Source organism: Rhea pennata, chromosome 31, assembly GCF_028389875.1.
Source record: "Rhea pennata isolate bPtePen1 chromosome 31, bPtePen1.pri, whole genome shotgun sequence".
Lineage (NCBI taxonomy): Eukaryota > Metazoa > Chordata > Aves > Rheiformes > Rheidae > Rhea > Rhea pennata.
This window is the reverse complement of record NC_084693.1, coordinates 2,749,589-2,769,862: the sequence shown is the minus strand read 5'-3', so window position 1 is coordinate 2,769,862 and position 20,274 is coordinate 2,749,589. Positions and strand designations below refer to the sequence as shown.

Sequence of the window (20,274 nt, the reverse complement as noted above, 5' to 3'; positions counted from 1 at the left end):
CGTCCCGCTCCCCGCTGTAAATAAGCGACGCGGCTGCAGCCCGGCCGCTTCTCTATTTTTTTTTTTCTCTCTCTTTCTCTTTTCCCCCCCGCTTTCGGGGGGTTTGTTACCTGCTCATTTGGTTTAGAGGGTGGGATTTGGGGAAGGGGGGGGGTTGGGGGAGCGGGTGGGTAGAGGGGGGCTGGTAGCGCGGGGCGGGGGTGGGTTTGGGGGGGCGAAACCAGAGACCCCCGGGGGCCGACGTCCGCGGTTCGGCCGCCGCCGCTTAACTTATTTGCTATTTATTGCGGCTACTTTGGATAATTTAAAAAAAAAAGAAAAATCTCCTTTTTTTGTTTTCTTTTCCGTTTTTTTTTTTCTGTCTAAATAAAAGTTAAAAAAAAAGGACTAAAAAAAAAAAAAAAAGACACTAAAGCACTTAAAACCGATGCCCGCAACCCCCTGCCCCGGGGCGAGGGGCACCCAAAGGTGGACGTGGCAGTAGCTGGAGGGTGCTGGAGGGGCCCAGGCGTCCGAGGGGGCGGCCGACAGAAGCAGAGGGGAAGGCACCACGTTTTGCTAGGAGTTCATCAATAAATCGATTTATTTAAAAGAATATGTTACAATTAATTACACTAAGTGACTTTACCGAACGATCGGAGCGGTTAGCGCTGGAGGACGGGGGTGGGGGGCACGAAACACTGTTAGCAGGTCGGGGATGGGGGGGGGGGCTTTTTTATGTGGGTTTTTATTTTTTTTTTTAATTTCCTCCCCCCCTGACTCCATCTCCATCACATTTCTGAATTGCAAATAAAAAAAAAAAAACGAGATACCGCAGCGAAAACACAGCTAGAGTCCTCTGAAATAAATTAAACGGGACACGGAAATGGGGGCGGCGGGGGGGGGGGGGAATATCTCGCAGGCTCAAAATAACCCCCCCAAAATAAAAAATAGGGTTAATTTTCTTTTTTTCCCCCCCCCCGCTCGGCAGCAGGCAGGTCGGCACCGTCCCCCCCGGGTGGGTTATTGCTGATTTCCTTGGAGGAGGCGGCTGCCGGCGGTGCCGGGAAACGCGGCTACGCCTGGAAATCCCAGGCCGGCTCCCCCGAAACGGCACTGGGGGGGGGGGGGAAGGACGGGGCATCGCCTCCCTCTCCCCCCTCGCCGGCCCCGGCCGTGCCGAGTGCCCCGCGAGCGGCGGGACGCCCCGCTCCGCCTGTTTGTCCGCCTGTTTGTCCACCTGTTCCCCGCTCCGGGGCAAGCGGCAGCGTTAACGAGCCTCGAACGCTTTAAACCTTTAAAAAATATATATATATATGTATATATATAGCTGCATTAAACCGCAAGTTACCACCGGGATCTAGAAACCCGGAGCGTTTCCGGACCCGGCCGCGAGGGATCCAACACCCCGAACTGGGGGAGGAAGGAAAAAAACAGCACCCGGCGCGGGGGGCACCCAGCACCCTGCCGGGGCCAAGGGCGCTCGCCGCCTTCCCGACTCCCGGCACCTTTCGGGTCCAGCCCGGAGTCTCCCCCGCCTCCACCCCAGGGCCCGTAGGACTCGCATCCCACGTCGCCCGCCCCACCGGATCCGATACCTCCCCGCGCTCGCTCCGGCAGCCGCACGTTTTCTTTCCCTCCCTCCCGTCCCGCCGCGGCGCTTGCTTAAACCTCCACGTTTAAAAAGCCCCCAAACAAACCTCAAAAAAAGAAAAAATCCCAAATAATCCAGGGGGAAGGGGAAAAAAAAAAGAAAAGAAAAAACCCAAACCCAAGGTCAGAAGCTTGTAAACGTGTCGAGGTCCTTTTGCCAGGAGAGGTATTTCCCTGCAACGCTGCTTGGCTGTTTTTTTGGTGTTTTTTTTCTCCTTTTTTTGTCTCTAAAGTTAGTCCTTAAAAACACACGACGGGCTCGAAGGACGGCTGCGTGTGAAAACGCAAGCTTAGAAAAGGTACTGCCGCTGTACGAAATTTTAAAAGAAATATATATATGTATATACGTGCACGGTATTTGTATATATAAGCTTCTTGGGGGCTTTTTTTTTTTTTCTTTTTTTTTATACATACGTATATATGTCTGAACAGTGCAAATGGATGACACCTCTATTTCCAGTTGTAAAAAATATAAGCACAGGTCGTCTTCTAATAGAGGACCCGAGGGGGAAGGGAGGAGGAGGAGGAGGGAGAAGACCCTCGGGTGGGCTTCGACCGCTTTGCTTCTCCCTTCTCGGCTCTGCCGAGCCTGCCCCTTGCCTACTCGCTTAATTCCATAAACATGAAGTTCACAAATGGTATTATTATTAATAATATTTAGTTTAGGGCTTTAATACAATAACAATTTTAAGTGTTAATTTTTTTTTGGGGGGGGGGGTTACGTTCTTCCGCGACGAGGGGCTAAGTGGCCGCGTCCCTCTGGTGTGACCTGACCATCTGAAAGATATTCTGAAAGAGAAGAAAAAGGACATTAAAAGCACGACGTCACCCCGGGGAAGAGCTCGCGAGCTCGGCTCCAGCGCTGGCCGGGTCCCCCGCGAGCCGCTCGCAAAGGAGAGCGGGTTTCTGCGGGCGGCCGTTTGCAACGGCCCGGGGTACGGAGCAGGCAACAGAGGGGGGTAAAAATATATATATATATATATATATATATATATATATATATATATATATATATTTTAAAAAAAAAAAAGAAAAAAAAAATACAGAGCCCTCGACCTGACCCATCCACGCGCTCCTCCTGCGGGTTCCGCGTCCCGCAGGAAAAGGGGCCGCGGCGCGAGATTAAAGCAGGGCAGGAAGGAGGCCAGGAGCAACGCTGGGAAGGGGCCGGATCCCCGCTCCGGGAGCCCAGGGCTCTCCCGGCTCCGCACACCGCCAGCCCGCCGGGCCCGCGCTCCCCCCGGCGCTCCGCTTTCGGAGGTGCGAACCCAGGGCCGCTCCGGCTCAACCCCCCCTTCTCGCCTCGAGGGGCTGCTTCCTCCCGGGCTCTGCCCCGCGGCGGGGGCCCAGCGCGGCCCCCTCGGTGCCCGGGCGCTTGTTTTTCGGCGGGACCGAGCGATGAGCTCGGCGGCGGAGCTGCTCTTCCTGAGCGCGTTATCAGGCAGCATCTGTGGTTTGGGAGGCAAGTCAGCACTTCACAGAGCGCTAAATATATCTTTAAAGTATCCGCCAAGTTGCATCAATCTTTTTATTTTACACCGGGGGAGAGAAAAATTACTAAGGGAGCGGTCAGAAACGCTCGTGATCTGGAATTAACCTTCCTCCCGCTAGCGCTCTCGCCGGGCTCGGAGGGAAGAGCTCGCCGGCGGCTCGGGGACGCCACAGGTCCCGAGCGGAGCCGCGAGAGCGGAGCTGAATTTTGGGGCGGTGGGAGCCGCGGCAACGTGCAGAACGCGCTCCGGGGAAGGAGCCAAAGCCAAGGGCCTCTCTCTCCCCTTATACCAAACAAATAATAATAATAATAATAATAAAATCATGCAGACTTATATAAATTGAACAGGAGAAAAAAAAAATCTATTTCCCTGGCAGGGAAGTAACGGGATGTTCAGCACTGAGGAGGAACCGATTTAAGGAAGGAAGGAAAAGCAATTCCCCCGGCTTCCATTTGCAAACCCATTACTGAAACACCCTTCGGTCGAGGCCCCGGGAGGAGACGGCGCGGGGGAGCCGCGACGCTCGGCGAAAGCTTCTAGCCAGCTCCTCGGCGAACCGCCGCGAGACGGCGGCACCGAACCCAGCGCCGGGCGCAGCGGGTGCCCGCCACGCGCTGCGCCGAGGCACCTACCAGCGCCACCAAGCTTATTACCTTTCCGCCTGGCTCAACACACCCGCGCTTTATCACTCGCTAGTTAAACAACCTGCGGCTATTTCAGAGGCCTGAGCAAAGAACTAACGCTCGAAACGAGAGAACGGCAAAGCAACGGGCACCGCAGCGGCAGGACGGCGGCTCCGAAGCCCCGCGGCGGACGCCACGAGCCTTCGACCCGCGCAGAGGCATCCGCGGAGCGCGCAGCTCCCGGCACACAACGCTACGTTAGCGCGTTAGAGCGTCACCGACTCTCTGCAGGTCACGTCCACGTGTAAGCTACGGCAGAGGCGCTGGCGTAAAAGCCTACAAGAGAATATCCTAGAGACGGGCAGACAACATTCAGGGATGGTTCGTGGTGCGTCTTGAAGCAGCTTGAGATTTTTAGCTTGGAAACCTGTCCAGATTTAAGGTGAAAATGGATGGGCAGAGAGCAGCATGAGGAGAGAGGCGCGTTTATGAAGTGCTATAACACAAGTGTTTTTGCTCCCCGCTATTACAGCAGCGCTGAGAACGGCATTTGTCAATCCCTAAAAGGTCTTTGCTCCAAAACAAAACAGGACCCCCCCCCACACCACCAGTCTGCAGCTTCCAGGATTAAGTCTTTGGTCCTTTAAAGGAAGTGCAGAGCCAAAGCGTTTGTCCCCTTTACAGCTGTGCACCTCGCCCGCGGAGGCGAAGGGAGCTGCAGCTCAGATCTTAACCATCGGTTGCAGCATCATATTCCGGGTCATCCAAACATTGGCAGAGTCCAGGAGACAGGTAAGTCAGGACCAAGTATTTTTTAGTGTCAGGAGAGAGGCCTTTAAGTGTAAAGCCCTCTCTCGATCCCATCAAAAGCAGCAGTAGGATATTTTATTTTGCTGGTTCCCTTCAAGAAGAAGCCACTATTAAAGGACACTGTTCTACACTAACAGGAACTGGAGCAGAGAAGCAGGAGAGACACTACATCCGCAGCGCAGCAGCCAGGCTGGCTCAGAGAGCACAGATGCTGTTTGTTTTCAGCCCAATTACCTTGCTGCACATATTGTCTTTACTGCAGTTCTTGTTATCCTTGTCTGTTGCTTCCTCCTCCACCTTTACAAGGGAAAAAAAAATAAAAAAAAGGATATAAATAAAAAGCAGAGCCGAGGAGGGGGACGGGAAGAGACTGAACAGCTGCTGTTAGAGCAGCCGGGAGAGCGTCAGGTCGGGATGCTCTGCAGAGCTCAAGGGGGGTCTGTCTCACACTACACAAGCCAACCCGTCTCCTACGCCACCACCAAACCGCGCTGCCAGGATAAGGCCCCGAAGCACGCAGCTAACACAGCTCCGACTCCAGGGCGGAAGGAGCTCACGGACAGCCCGTAAAGCAGCGGCGTTAACAAGGCAGTTAAATCGGCAGATTGGTGCTGCCGAGCAACGAGCCGAAAAGGACGGCGCTGGCCAGCCTCGTACGCAGAGCAGCGTCACCGCGCAGCCGCTCTGGGGTCCGGCGCGCGGAGCCCCGAGCTGCCGCAGAGCCCCAGGCTGCTGCTGTCCCTCCCCAGCGCCCAGGCAAACCCGGGAGGAGCAGCCACGCATCCAAGCCTGCCCATCCGCATGGCAACGTCCGCTCTGGATGCGGGGAGCTGGTACTCAGAGAATTAGCCAGGCAACCCCACTCGAGCAGCTTCTGCTTCCCAGTCCAAAGTGACACCCGGGAAAAGACTTTGCTCCTACACAGGACAGAGACGTTACGCCCAGCGGGGACGTGAACTTCGGAGCCAAGTTGCTCAGCTCCGTACGTGGTGCACGGGGAGCTTCCAGGGCTTTACAAAGCCAAACTGAACCACACGCTATCAAGCCACTCTGCCTCCTTTCTGCGGGGAGAGCCAAAGGAGATCCCGACTCCGGAGGGACCCCGACCGCTGCTCCTGTCGTCATCCAGAGCCACCGGAAGAGAAGGCTGCTCCTGGGACTCCACCGACTCCAGAGCACAGCACAGCACCGGGAGGTTTGCTCATACCTGCCTGCAACCTGGTGGTCCAGTCACTTGCGGGAGGTTCAACTTCAACCCCTCAAGCTAAAGCTGGCCAAGAATCCGTTTTTTGTACTTCCTGGAAAACTCCTCTGGGTTTTACTCCTCCATCCCACTGCTACATACCCCAGTGAACGTGGCTGCTGCGCTTTGCACCTAAACCTGTGCCGTACGCATGCCTTGGATGTACTTTCTGCACCCCAGCATGGTGCCAACCCAGATCCCAGATGGGTGGGGTATGAGCATCAACACCCTTGCCCCAGGCCAAGGCATAGTAGGTTAAAAAAAAGAAAGAAAGAAAGAAAGAAAAAGAAATAAAAAAACTTTCAGGTAAAGAACAAGGGAGGCATCACTTCCACTTAGGAGCCTCCGAGATTAGGCAGCTCCAGGGCAGATTGTCCTGGATCACTCTTTCAGACGTGCTGCATTTACTCTCTGGTTTAGGTCTCCAAATCCAACAGCTGGCAGAAAGAAGCCATCAGCGGAAACAGGAGCACTGAAGCTAACAGCACCGACCAGATCAAGGGCAACAAGACAGGATCCAACCTCCAGCAGCTGCTTATCTCTCATCCCTCAAGGGAGGGCAACATCTCTGGCACAGCAGAGAGCCAGGGGCAACGTGCTCCCAACGTGGCACTGTGATCCAGTAGCCACACACACGGCTAACGCCAAGCCGAGCACCCCGGGGCTGGCTAAGCAAGTCTCACACGTGGCTTTTCCAGCTCTCTCCAGTCTCCTCCATGCAAGCTAAGCAAGAAGGGAGCAGTCCCTCAGGATGACAGATGCGGGGCAATGCAATGGGGCAACACGGAGAGGCGGGCTGATGGACACGAGGTGATAAAAAAAATCTCCCTCAAGCGGGAGGAAGGACTCAGATGAAGCACGGCAGCGGGGGATGAAGCACTCAGGTGACTGGCTTGCTTACATCTCCCCATCCAGGGCAGGAGTCCAGTACACCCAGAGTCAGGTCTAAACGGGGCAACGCCTCTCTCAACAGCTTTGACAGCAAGAGGACTAAGCAGGCATCTCAGGTTGGGACTCAGAGGGAAAATAAAACCCTCTCTGCGCTTCTCAGAAGCTTTTTGCTGCAGGCTCTCACAGCCCTTTCTGAATAATTCAGCACCCTGTACAGTCCCTCTGGAAGGCAGATATTTTGCCATCTGCACGTTCAACAGAAGACACCAGGAGAGACTGGCCACAGTCGCACAGCCTGGAACCGGTTACCCTGGTCAGTGCAAAGCTCTCCCTGCAACGGGAACAACAGCCTAAGCCCAGGAGCTCCTCGCTCTAACTGCAACGTGAAACACCCTCCACCACAGACAGAGCCCAGACCTTTGACAGCCAGCTGGTCTAACGCACCGCGCTCCCAGGAGACCCAGTATCACTGCTCTAAGCGTTCGACAAGACTCCCCACACCAGTTTTCCTGTTTGAGCAGCAAGCCACTGTTAAGGCTAAGCAGGAACGTTTGCCTGTAAAAAGCCTATGGCAAAAGGTGAAGTTGTTTCCTTGCAGTTATAGGTTCTTACCTCCTTCCTCCACTTGAGCTCGCAGAAAACCCGTTCGAAGCACTCGTGCATGTAGTTGAACTGCAAAGAGAAAGCAGCCATCTCTTAGAGGAACAGCAAAAGGCAGTCCCAGACAACTGTCTCTGCTTCCAGCTGGACAGGAGTCCGGCACCGTTAGCCCTGCCTACGCTACTGCTGGAGCCAGACAAGGCTTCCCGTGCTGCTGGCTCCTCCTGGTGGCCACCTACCTCTTAATCTCTTCTCTGACTTAGAACTAGAGCATGGGCCTCTTACTCCAGTTTCTAGAAGGAAAACAAGCAGGCCATAGCTTCCCTTTAGTGAAAATGCAGATAACGGGCACTTACATACGGGGTGAAGATTTTAACCCATCGAGGTTTCTTCTCTCCTCGTGCATATTCAAAACAGAAAGCCATTCCCTCTTCATCGGTGTCCCACCGCTGCATTTCATCCCATTCGAATGCTATTACCTGGTTCTAAAGAAACATTAAAGCCCAGATCAGAGTCCACAGCCAGCAGTCTCCAAGGAAGGGGAGGTTTAAGGCAAATCAGGAATGGCAGATAGCAAAAGCAAAGCCATGCAAAGGGGGAATCTGGACGCTTCAGACAGTCTCACTGCAGAGACAGGTCTGGGCTGAGGAAGCAGCAGCGGAAACGCTGGAGGCCAGGCTAACACACACAAAGCAGTCAGATAAACCCCGGCACTACCAAGCAGTGCCAAAAAATAATCTTCGGAGGCCTCTCAGCAGCAGTCACAAGTCCCAGCGCTTCGGGGACACAGAGCTGGTGCCCTCTCGCTTCCTACGGCAAAGCTGAGGTGGAAGCCAGGAGCTGAGCTCAAGCTCCCCGGGATGGTGTGGCAGAGACCTTGGCCTGGCGCGTGGCCCTTACCTCCAGCTGGCCCTCCTCTGTGCAGGCATGGAGTTTAAAGTGCTTAATGCTGATAGCCGTGATCACGTGGCCCTTCCGCCGGGAGTCGCAGGAGCAATGGGGGAAGATGATCTCGTTGTAACCCTCGCACGTCCGCAGCATGTTTAAATACTGCGGGGGAGAAAACCGTGCCCGTTTGCTGGTTTGAACGAAGGGAAGGACACCCCTACATCTTCCTGCTCCCCCACCTCCAACTGTTGCAACACCCTAGTGCTAACAACCCTCTCTGAAACCCCTGACTTCACCCAAGTTCAGGGAGGCTGGATCCTCTCCAAACAAGGGGAAAGGAGGACTGCACAACCATAGCCAACAGGGCCATGCTCTTTAATTTTTTATTTTCCATTTATTTATTTATTTTTATTAACCTGGCCACATAATCTCTCAAGGATGCGTGGAGTCAGGCAGAGCTTAAAAAGCCACAATGTACCCAAACATTACTGAGGGTCTGGAGCAAACCCAAAGCAGGATTCAGGGCCTTGGGGCCTCAGGAGGGAGAAGAGACTGGCAACAGGGTGAAATAAGGACAGCGTCAGCCTGGGCTGACAAACAACTCTCAACCTTCTGTAGTTACAGGTTGAATATTAGATCTATAAAAAATAGTAATTCTGTCAAGTTGCTGTAGGATCAGGGTTTCTTAAGTCCTTGGATGCAAACGCTGTAACTAGTGGAAAGGTCTAAAGAGGTACTTTGACTCTTTCTTTCTTTTTAAACGTAAACAAAATCAGTCCCCAGCAGTGCCGGGAACTCGGACAAAGCAGCATTATGAGGGCACCAGAAAAGGCGTAAAGAGAAAGCGATGTAGCGCAAAACCAGCTCCAGGAATTCAGAGTCACAGCTCAGGGCGTGGGAGAAGCCAGGAGCTTCCTGGAGGCCCAGCGTCCCAGAGCTGCAGGCGGTTTGCAGGAGCACCGCCGTGCCCAGGCCAGGGAGGGCCACACGGTTTGGCCTCTGCATTTGGTGTAAAAATCAAACCCTTTTGAACATTTTTTTTTTTTTTGGCGTCTGGGAGATGCCGCTTATCCGAAGGCCTGACGTGAGCCGTCTCGCAGAAGCGCCGTTCTCCTGGCATTTCGAGGACCGCAACCTCGCATCGCACGAGAGGGGTTTACGAGGAGCAGAACTACGAGGTTTTAAGCGACTTTAACTGAGGTAACCCCATCCGGACCAGAGGAAGGGGCAGAATCCCGGAGCCTCGTGCTCCAGGCAGAACTCTTTAGTAACACTGACGGAGGGAGGAGATTATGAGCTTGGACTTCACGTGCTCTTTGGGAAACGAACATTGCGTTCTTGACCCCCCACTACGCCGGGGCCCTACTGCACCTGTGATGTGCTGACAAGGCCTTTTCAACGATTCAAATCTTTCTTTTGTCATTAGAAAGCCAGCAGGAGCAGGAACAAAAGGGTCGTGGGATAGTCCATAGGAGGAAGGGTCTATTTACTGATCCCTGTCATTAGTTAATAATTAAGAGGTTATTAGAGCCCAGATTCTCAGCTTAGCATTTCAGGTGACCCTTCCAGGGTCCACCCCATGGTAGTCCCATTGCAGGGATCTGTAACAGTCAAACAGGCTCCGAGAGGCCTCGACAGGCTGCAGAAAGGGCTCTCAAGCAGTTGTTCTTTGCGAGCAGCCAGCAGAAGGCGGCCTGAGAATGCAGCCTGGGCTGCAGAAAGTTAGGAGAAAAAGCAGCCTGCGCTCGTTTGGGAGCTGCAAGCCCCAAGCAACCCAGCGAGTTTAAGCCAGCGACTTTAACAAGTCGGATTCTTTCGCTGTTTGATCTTCAAGTCAAGTTTGTGTCCGGCAGATGAGCTCTGGGCACCCCCTTCACTCCCCCACGCCTAAACCAGGCAGACTAATCAAGTCAAACCAAACCCCCCAAGCGCAAGCTGGGCAAAGCGATAAGAGGCAGAAAATTCCTGGACCAGACAGACAGACAGCAAGGTCTGTCACAGAACTTGCAACATGGGAAGATTTCTGCCAGACAAAAAAAGAAACTAAGGCACAGAGGAGGGCAGCAGCTCAATTCACGGACGGACAAGAACCCATCGCTCTCAGCTAGTCCAACACCACTATCTGAGCAGCAATCGGAGGTCGAAAGAGGCCTTTACTTCTCAGATACTAAAAAGAAAACACCTGAAGGGCAGCAGGTGAAGGATTGCTTCATCACATTTTAAGCACCTCGTCTTTCAACACTGGCAACAGCACACAGGTTTTTATCGCTGCCTTGTTTAGATCTGAGTCAATGTGTGATTTTGCCAAGGACATGCCCGCCCTCCCCTCCCCGTACAAACTCGCTAGGTACAAGGAGCTTTTCAGTTCATCCAGTGGCAGATCCTTAGGCATGGCCCAACCCTGTGCCCGGCATTCCCGTGTGTTTGCCCGCTCTGCCAATCCCTCCCATGCTAAGCCCACACCCCTACAGGTCTCTGCAGTTAATGCTTTCCAAGGAAAGCTGTGTTTTTTGTTTTTTAATTGTATGCATCTCCTTTCCAAACACAACACTGCAATTCACCTGCCAGAGGAAGTAAACAGTACAGTTAAGATAAACTCACCATGACCATCTTTCTCTGCTCGCACAGCTTCTGTAACTGGTAGGACTTCTCCTCTGCTTTGATGTAGCCTTTCTTGACATCATCAACAGCCTAAATAGAAAAAAAAGAAACCTATGTCAAGGCTACAGGACCTCTTCACCGAGTCACAATGTTCTGCCTTCCCTGGCTGGGCCCTGAGGCTGTTCTGAAGAGCCACCCAAATTCACAGCCCCAGTGGGCAGGAGGTGACCAACGCACCTGGAGCGGCAAAGGGATGGCCGGGCTCAGAGGGGCGGTTCCTGCCTCTCCCATCCACACTTACAGCCACAATACTCTACTTGCCTTGAGGAACATAAAGCTCCAGGAATCTGAACCTCTAGAAGGACCTCAGAAGAACGTTCCCTGGCAAAAAGAGGATGGATCGGGAAATGCTGGTACTTGGTGTCCTGCTTTTTGCCCTTAGACAAACGCATGCAAGGACAGGTCGGTACAACCCTTCTACTCCAGACACATGTGCACAGCCATCTCCAACAGCGCAGCGCTGGCTTTTACCCACTGCGCCGCTGGAGAGCGGCGTTGGCAGGAAAAGGCGTTTTACTCAGCAGGACTGAGCAGGTAACACAGTCCCTTCCTTTAGGGCCTCATCCGCACACCTGGGTTCTGCCCAGCAAGGACCCCTGCCCGCACACAAAGCGGCTTTTAAAACTGCCAACCAATAAAATAAGAGCCAGTCTAGGAGAGCAAAGTGCTTGACAAGTACTGCTTTTATTTCAGTTTGTACCAGAGGCTGGTACAGGCCCAAGATCAGAGGGCACCGGGACAGCATTTTTGGTGGTTAAGACAGACACAGAGCAGAATTCATCTTACTGAACTTTGCAGACATCTACCTCTGAGCTGGTTGGTCATCCTAGACTGGCTTTATACAGTCAAATGGGGAGAACATGGCTCTTCTTGGACTCACTTCATCCTAGAGCATTGGCATAAAATGGGTCAAATAAAATCACAAGCAGAAGAGTCCCCAGCCCGTAGAGTCAACAGAGGAAAGTCTGTACCCAAGCTGGTCACAGACATCTTCACTGACAACATACAAAGCTGAGGAAAATGAATCCTACCCAAGGAGTCCAGCCTCCCAGGTTCCTTCTAGTTTGTTCTGGGAAAGCAACTACCAGGAACAAGAGCAGCAGAATCCAGGAGTCCTACCTCCCCATCTAATCACGGTTTCACCACAGGTTCACACAAGTTCACCAAGACATCCAGACATGGGCTTCTTTTCCTTGACATTATCTAAGCAGGACTGTCCCCCAGGTTCCCACTCTGTGGTGCCTGTATGCCAAGCAGCTTTTGGAGTAGTTCTGGAAGCCAAGCACTTGACTACCAGGTGTTGGCTCATCTCCAGAAAAGCATCAGAGCTAAGGAGCTCCCAGGCACCTACCTGGTGGAAGAAATAGGTGACTGCTAGGTCATTGTCATTGAGAAGAACTTCTTCTTCTGTAGTGAAAAGCCATTTCCGGATGGTCAGGCACGTTCCCGGCACTGCCGAGGTGTAGTTCTGCACGTAGAGCTTGTGGGGGAATTCATTGGGTGCCAGCTTGCGCACTGGAAGAAGCGCAGGACACAGAGGTAAGCACATTGCTCCACACACGTTGGCAGCGTTTGGCTGTGACCTGGGCTCGCCTGCTGTACAAATCAATGCTGGTGAAGGTCATTAGCCGAGCCAATTGGCAAAGCTTCTTCCCAGTCTCCAGCTAGGATCAGGACTCTAGCACTGCCTCCACGGCCCTTCTGTTCTCCCTCCCTGATCGAATCCAGCGTTTTTCAATATCTGCTTCCACAGCGTCACACAATGTCAGTCCCTTGCAACTGCCTCTAGCACAACTGTCGGCAGGAATTCCCTTGAAACTAAACTCCTCCAGGCAGGTGCCAGGACTGTTTGGGAACGCTGTTGCCCAGCTGCCAGCCATCCAGCTGGGCAGGGCACGAGCCAAGGACACCCCACTCCGACGAAGAACATGTTTGTCAGGCATCGGCACAACAGTTTGATTTTATCCTTTGGTGAGCACGGGGAGGTCTATCCTGCCTTACGTACGGACCACTGTGATCCTATGCAGGATTTTCAGTGTACCTTGCAGGACTCTGTTAGGGACTGTCCCCAATCCCACAAGGAAGCCTTTCTGGCCTAAGTTTCCATAGTTATCTACAGGTGCCTCTCCTCATCCTTCTGGTGACCTGAGACAACTCATTCCTGCAACTACCAGCCTTTGCAGCTTAGTGCTGCTGGAAAAGACAGGCCACAAAGCTGCCATGACACTCTTCTACCACACAGGAGAAGGACCCCTCCATCCCAGCAGCCTGCCACCAGAGCTAGGACAAAACCTGCCGCAGCGCTCAGCCAAGCTGGAGCAGCTGGGTCACCAGCAAGCCCCTGTTGAGATGTTTATTGCATTCAAATAGGCTTTGCTTGACTATGATGGACAAAAAAAAGAAAAAAGCGAGCGCCAGTACGTCTCCTTTATCAGGTAGAATATGGTCGCAATCTTACTGTAGATGGAGCTTACAGTTTCCAGGGAAATTAAATGGAGTGTATCCAGACAGAAATAAATGTGGCTGTTCACAGAGAGTGTCATGAAAGTGCAAGCCATAAAGGTTAACTAGAGCTTTTACTTTTCGATACAGTTGGAGAAGCGTAGCACTCAAAGGAGCAAGGAATTAATAGCATCAGTTAGAATCTGGCAACATAAAGCTTCCTGCATGAGACTACCAGCGTGCTGCCACGTCCTCTCTCTCGTGCCTGGGTATTCCCACTCGAGGTCTCCGCACAGCCCTGCCTAGGGCAATCTGGAATCACTTCGCCTTCCAGTCCAGCGACTTTCCCCACTGCGTCCGTGTCCTGCTTTGTCACCCTCGTGTCAGTATCCCTCGACAAGTGACCACCAACACAGGAGCAATTCCGCAATATCAACAGTTACTACATGAGACTCTGGGGGGACTGGCAAACTTTACTGACCCTCAGTCTGTTTGATGACATGGATCAGTTTAGGAGGGCTTTAAGAACCCCAAAATTGCCCCTGGCAGCAAAGCCAGGATTTTGCAAACACGAGGAACAGTTCTAGAAATCTCCTCCCACAATGCACAAAAACAAGGCCGTTTTTAGATAAGCTCAAGGCATATAGGGAAGATCAACTAGAAATAAAGGTGCCCAGCTAGTTCTGTGAAACACTCTTGCTCACAATCCCACATGGGGAAAAAAAAACACACTACACTAGTTTTGTGGTACGACCGCAACATTTCAGACTCTCCAGCTTCAACAAGCCAGGCTGGAAGCTGGGTGAAATCAGAGATTGCTGCGGCCTCGGATCTGAACAGCAGCCAGGAGACCCCAGTGCACGCTAAGCTGGAAGGATGGCAGTTGCTCAAGTGCCAAAATAATCACTCAGAATCCCACAGTCAAGCCTCAATTACCATCAGGACTCAAACACTGAAGGACAGATGAAAAACTAAGATGCAGTTTGCAACATGCATCCCTTAGGAAAAAGGCTCATCTCTGGACACAGCTCCACACTTCCCAAATGAGTGCAGACTCTGAGCGTGCCCTCGATCCAATTTCTTTTCCAGCACCTTCGCTCTGCACCAAGATGCAGCTGGTGCTTCCCTCTCCAGAGGTGACTGCGTTTCAATGAAACTGGCCACTTCTAAGTCCACTGGCCCCTTTGAACTGAACAAAAATGAGTCTCTCCATTTAACAAAAAAGCTTCTCTCCTTGAGCTGTTTAAGAAAAGGAAAGTCAAGCAGCAGAAGCAAAAAAAGCCATCAAACTTTGAGGACTCCTCATTATCAGAGCCTACAGTGCCTGGCCAAATCCTCCCAGGGGCTCCTCATTTTGAGAGCACAGATAAGACCTCAATGTGCACGCCACAGGGCTCTGCTAGCACTGCAGAACTTTTTCCTCGGTTGCTTCTCAGTATCAAGGGGATTAAAAGACTTACCAAAGGAGTGATTGATCACTTCAAACAAGGCGAAGTAGTTTGCCGTAATACTGTCCATTCCAACCTTAGCAGCCACAGCCTGGAGAGCAAACAAACAGGAAAACAAGGTCAGCAAAACAGGAGCCAACTTCTGGCAGTGCTTCTGCAGGGCAAAGGCCAACTTCACAGATTCTTCACAAGCTTTCACTAGCCCCAGGTATTAGTCACCAAGGAAAACCTGAATATATTTCCAGTTTAAAAAAAAAAAAAAAAAAAGGAAAGGAAAAAGAAAACAGAATTTCTTTAGCAAGGACTTAGATTCTCCTGCTTCTGCCTTCTTGTAAACTGCTCTAGATTTTAAGTGCCACCGCTGCTGACAATTAGGTCATCTTTTCTTCTGATACCTCTAGTTTCAGCTCCTAATACAAGGGGCGTGCACACCTCCCCTAGCAGTTTTCCCAACAATACTTCAGTCCTGTATGCTGATGCCACGGCTGCATCTAACAGACCTCGATCGAGGCTACGTGAAATCCAATAGTCTGAGTCCCAAATGCACGAATATACCACAAATCCAATCTGCTCAGAGAATTCTGCTCAGCAGATCTAGAGCTCCTGAGGGTCTGGCTCTTTTGCAACCCTTTGGCTCCCTCACTTGCAGCAATAATTTATCTGAGTTCCCCTTTAGAACAGCGTTTCCTTTACATCCTCTTATTCCCTCAATTCATTGACAGCTTCTGCTTTTCCCCCAGCAGTGCTGGGCAAAGTCAGTTGTTCCCGATTTTCTGCTTAAAGCACTGGGCCTCACACCACTTGCAAACCAGTAACCTGCCCAGGCTGCTCCCAGGATGGGCTGTTATCCTTAAACACTCAACTTGCTGTCCTGTCACACAGCCACAGTGAGACTCATATGTTGGATGCAGGCAGCTCTTGGATCCAACTCCTCCACCGCAGCCGTAATATACAATCTGTCTAGTGCTTAGAGCCATCCACCAGCTTTAAGATATTATCAGTGAAAATTAATTCAGAGATGACTCTGTCCTTGCAGCCAAGCCTGCCAAAGAAAACGCTGCTTCAGCAAGGCGTAAGGTTAAAATTCTCTAGCATTGCTCTTCCCTCCACTACAGCAAAGCAGCGTCACTGATGCCCACCTGCTCTCGAGAGCGGCAGGAGGAGGCAAGCAGGTATCCACAGGGTCTTGGTTAAAGTCTGAATCACATTAATCTTCGAGTCAAGGCAAGAAACATGCAGCTCACCTGGTACACCTGGTCTGTAGTGCTGTTCTTTTTGACCCTGACTGTCACTGTCGTTATATCTGGTAATGCTACTCTGAGCTCCACGTCTGAGACGCCGTTGTAATTCTAAAAGAGGGAAGAAAAAAGGATGGAAATCACTAGAGTCCTTTAGATATGGTCACAAGGGCTTGGAATCATTTCCTCCAGCTCCGGTGTCTACAGCACAGGTACTTGTGCTAACTAGGCATGCTTTAGCCCACAGATCCAGCCAACAGAGACCAGGGTTCAGCACATCTCAAGGCAGATGTCTAGATTTGTCACGTGCACTGAGCCCTGAGCTGTATGGACTACTGCCTCGCACAAACCCTTAGATGGGCTAATTAAAATGGTCCCTTAGACAGCTGCTCTGCCAGCCTAAAAAATCAGATTCCAGACTGCATCAGAGAAATGCTGAAAGAAAAAGGAAGATGAGCTCTGTTTTGAGACGGGGAGCTGAGCAAACTGCTTCAGACTAGGATAGAGTAGGATTTTCCATTCCTGAGTTTACCAGTGAAGAGCAAGAGAAAGCTCTTGGACACAGCAACTTAGTGCACCATGCAAAGTTTGGGGGGAAAAAAGAAGCAGGTAGAGAGCAAGTAAAAACTCACTGCTGCTGCCTACAATTCAAATCTCAGGAGAAGCAATTGGATGGGCTGGTACATGGAGTGCCTGTCGCCTTTTTGTCCAAAGGCTGACAAATATAAACAGCTCATAATTCCAAAACTACCTGCCACAAGCAACAGGAAAGTCAGTGGATGTACTTTTCACTAGGTCTCCCTTTGCCAGAGGGCTGGAGGAAGAATTGAGGCCTCATGGCTGACTGCTCTGTGCACACCTCCAAGAGCAGCAAAGCTCTTCTTAGCAGCTGCAAAGGGGAAAAGGTCTCCTACATGCAACACAACAGCCAGGCAGCAAACTACAGTCTTCAGTTTTTGCCACGGCTTTCTATTCAACTAACTGATAAGTTTGGCAGGGAGCATCCTTGTTCTCTGATCCAGCTTTACCAAGCACTTGCAACAGCAAAAGTCAAGGCAGAGTTTCAGTGCCGTCCCCCGCGTGCCTACCTCGTCCGACTCCGACAGGAACTCTTGCATGATGTCGCTCTCCCCGATGACTCGTATCGAGCACACTGTAGGACAGAGAGTGCTGGTTAGCGGGTTGCCCAGGGAAAAGGCAGCATCCTCCCTCCTAGGACCACTCTGAAGGAAGGCAGAGGCAAAAGGGTAACAACTGTTTCACGGGTTGCATGAAACAAGGTGGTACCTCAGGACAGGAGAAGCCTTCTCAAAGCAAGGGCTTTCTAGGGCTGTACCTGGTTTACTAGCATGAAGACTGATCAAGTGAGGAGTGTAAGTGGTGTTAAGTAACTCCCAACGGGTGAAATCTAGATCCCAGGCACACAGCCAACAGGACCTTTCAACTATACTTTAAAGTGGGCAAGTATTTCATAAATAGTACTTTTACTTCTAAAAAGTTCTTCCAGAGGGACTGAGACTATTTGTGAATTCAGGCCAAGATCAGCAACAAACTTTGACCCAAACCGTATTATGTTGCCTCTAACGTTCAACCAGTCTCCCCCTTCCTACATCCAGTTGGTAAACGAGGATGAAGACAAGTGAGCTGAGAAAGGCAGGGTTGAGATATCAGTTGGGTGGGAAAAAAGCTGAACCACCACTATTACGAGAAGAGGGGGTTTAATTTTAGGTGTTGGGTAGAAGAGAGCCTGTTATACACTGAATCTAATACGCTGCAAAGAAGGCAGCATACAACCCTGAGCTCACGCAGGCACTGTACCTTTCTCCAGGTACTCCTCGAGCCCTCGCCGCCGGGCATCCAGCTGCTGCTCCGACAACGAGAACGGCCACTTCCCTGGGAGACGTGGGAAAGTGAAGTTGGCAAACTCCCGTTTCAGGTTCTGGTGCAGGATGGCAAACTCGCGGTACCGCTTCGAGCAGAGCTGGCGGCCTGCCATGTAAACATTGTAGACCTGGCGCGGAGGAAAGAAGAGTCTCACCATGTACAAAAACGTTTTCCAAACGCAAACCGGTGCAGGTCTGCCTTCCCGAACGCACAGCTAGCAACAACTACATCACGAGGATTCGAGGTACGATGAGAAAACGATGCTCATAGTCAAATAACGTTCCAACTACCATCTCTACCTCCTTTTGACAGCAGCAGGGTCAGCACAAACTCGAGGTGTCCTTCCACTACAAGGAGAGGAAACACATACCCCAGCCCCTTTACAAAAGGTCCCCGAGCCTCGATCCAGCAGTCACAGCTTTCACCCGGATCATTTTCTGTACAGGCTGCACCCAGGAGGGTCCCTACTAGCCCGATGTCAGAGCAACGACCGTGCCAACCACATCAGCTGTTTTCAGCCACAAGAGCATCCTCACATCCAGACGGGTTTGAATCGACGGCTGAATTTCCAGCTTGCTGCAGCACTGAGCCTCACGCTGCAGCAAAAGTCCGAGAGATCCCATGGGAGGGGAAGCATTAAATCAATTAGAAACACCCCACACTAACTAGCTGCTCTGCTATCCGCACACTCTTCCAGTTTCGTTTTGGACACCACTAAGGAAATAAGACTCTGGTCCCAAATAAGAAACCCAGAGCGGAGTTACGGTCACAGCACACTTCTCGGCGCTGTAACGCTCGTCAGGGAATTCCTTTCCCATTCATTAACCAGCCGCCTCCATTTTTAAAGTCAATCTGCTCAGTCTTGCAAGCAAGTTAAACAAGCTCTTATCTAACGTGCCCTCAGTGATAAGGAAGCCCCAAACAGCAGCATGTTACCTTAATTAGCTTCACATGAGGAAAGGGATGTAGTGGGAAGAGAGCAGGTTCACACTATTTTTTTTTAATTTATTTATTTAATGTTGCACAAGGGAAGTGTTTGCAACCACAGCCCTTCCTCTAAAGCAGAGCATCATCCTCCGCCATCCTCCCAAAGCCAAAGGGCTGGCAGAGCAGGGAGGCAGAGCCTATGGAGAGGCACACGCTGAAAACTCTCATAGTGTGGTTTCATCAGCTCTCAAAGGACTCAAAGAACGGCAAGGCCCAACCTGCTCCCAAGAAGAGAAGAGCCAAAATGATCCCAAAATCCTAGGTCATTTTTCATTCACATTGACACTCCAAATACCTGAGTGAAGGCCTTCAAAAAGGGATAATTATCCAATAAAACCTTAACTTTCTCTTTTTTAAAGAAGTGTTCAACCCTTTCAAGTTTGCCCTTGGTGGGGCAGAAGATGCCAGGACGGGATCAGAAGATCAGAACAAAAGCTGGACTGTCAGTCCAGCAAAGAGCGGGCAGCCTCAGGCCATGCTTCTGCCCAGCTGGCCACCAGGCTCCTACCATTTCCCCCGCAGCTCCTTGGCATTCTGCTTCTTTAAAAACTCACGTTTCTAGGACCCCTTTGCTCCTGCCCCTTAGAGCATATCTGAGCGGACAGCATCCCATACGGAGCGCGGCGCCTGGGGCTGGGATAGCGGTGCCGTGGGGAAAGCACCCACTCCCCCGTTCATGCTCTGCTTGGCTACAATCCTGCAGCCTTCGCTCTCCCAAGGATCCCATCTGTCCCATTCAGAGACACACACGCTACGGTGACATGTTGAAGCGACACACTTTGCACAGGAGTCTGGCTCTTCAGAGGAGCTGAGTGTTACTGAACCTTCTCCGCCTTTCCACATACACACACACAAACACGCTGTTTCTGCAACACCGACGCTGGCTCATGCTTTCCCTGGGAAAACGCTTCCATCCTCAGCTGGGAGAGGAAAAAGTGATGAGCCAGGAGCCAATTCGTCATCCGTCTCCCAGCACATCACATTACCAAGCATGTCCTGAGGCAGACTGCCCCAGTTAAACCTAACTTGCAGTCTGGGAGGGTGAAAGGAGTCAGTGTATGATAGAAATCTTCCAGCCACAAGGCAAAGCAGTGTCATATCTAAGACACCTGATACTTGGCATCGTGTCCTAAGTCCCTGAGCTTCATCACTCAGCTCCCCCAGGACTGCATAGTTCCCTAGCTCTGGCAATATGAAGACAGAAGAGAGCAGAAAAAACAAAACAAAACAAAACAATCAGGACATTGGTACAACTAACCCAGTTTGAGATCCACCCTGCAGTGTCTAGATGCTGAAAACTGGTCCTGCAAGAATACTCAGCTCCTTCTTTAACACAAACTACGGGCTACCTCAGGAGCTGGACAACTGGTAACCATTCTCCTAACAATAAGTTATTTGCAGAGGGAAGAATACTGCCCTTGTGGCAGGCTTTTG

At 51.5% G+C, this 20,274-nt stretch overlaps 1 protein-coding gene across 5 annotated transcripts in view; it reads right to left on the bottom strand.

Moving 5' to 3' along the window:
* Window positions 1–565: 565 nt before the first annotated feature.
* The window catches only part of SNX27 (sorting nexin 27), a 35,131-nt gene continuing 15,422 nt past the window's right edge, over window positions 566–20,274 (bottom strand). For 3 of the 5 annotated variants that reach the window (XM_062598059.1, XM_062598063.1, XM_062598060.1), the window contains 11 exons: window positions 17,788–17,980; window positions 17,058–17,122; window positions 15,976–16,080; window positions 14,744–14,822; window positions 12,193–12,356; window positions 10,782–10,871; window positions 8,193–8,342; window positions 7,649–7,777; window positions 7,305–7,364; window positions 4,793–4,855; window positions 2,428–4,175 (listed from right to left, as the gene is read on the bottom strand). In XM_062598059.1, the coding sequence (XP_062454043.1) occupies window positions 4,041–4,175; window positions 4,793–4,855; window positions 7,305–7,364; window positions 7,649–7,777; window positions 8,193–8,342; window positions 10,782–10,871; window positions 12,193–12,356; window positions 14,744–14,822; window positions 15,976–16,080; window positions 17,058–17,122; window positions 17,788–17,980 (1,233 nt within the window). In that variant the 3' untranslated portion in view covers window positions 2,428–4,040. The other 2 variants (XM_062598061.1, XM_062598062.1) reach the window with 2 other exon arrangements.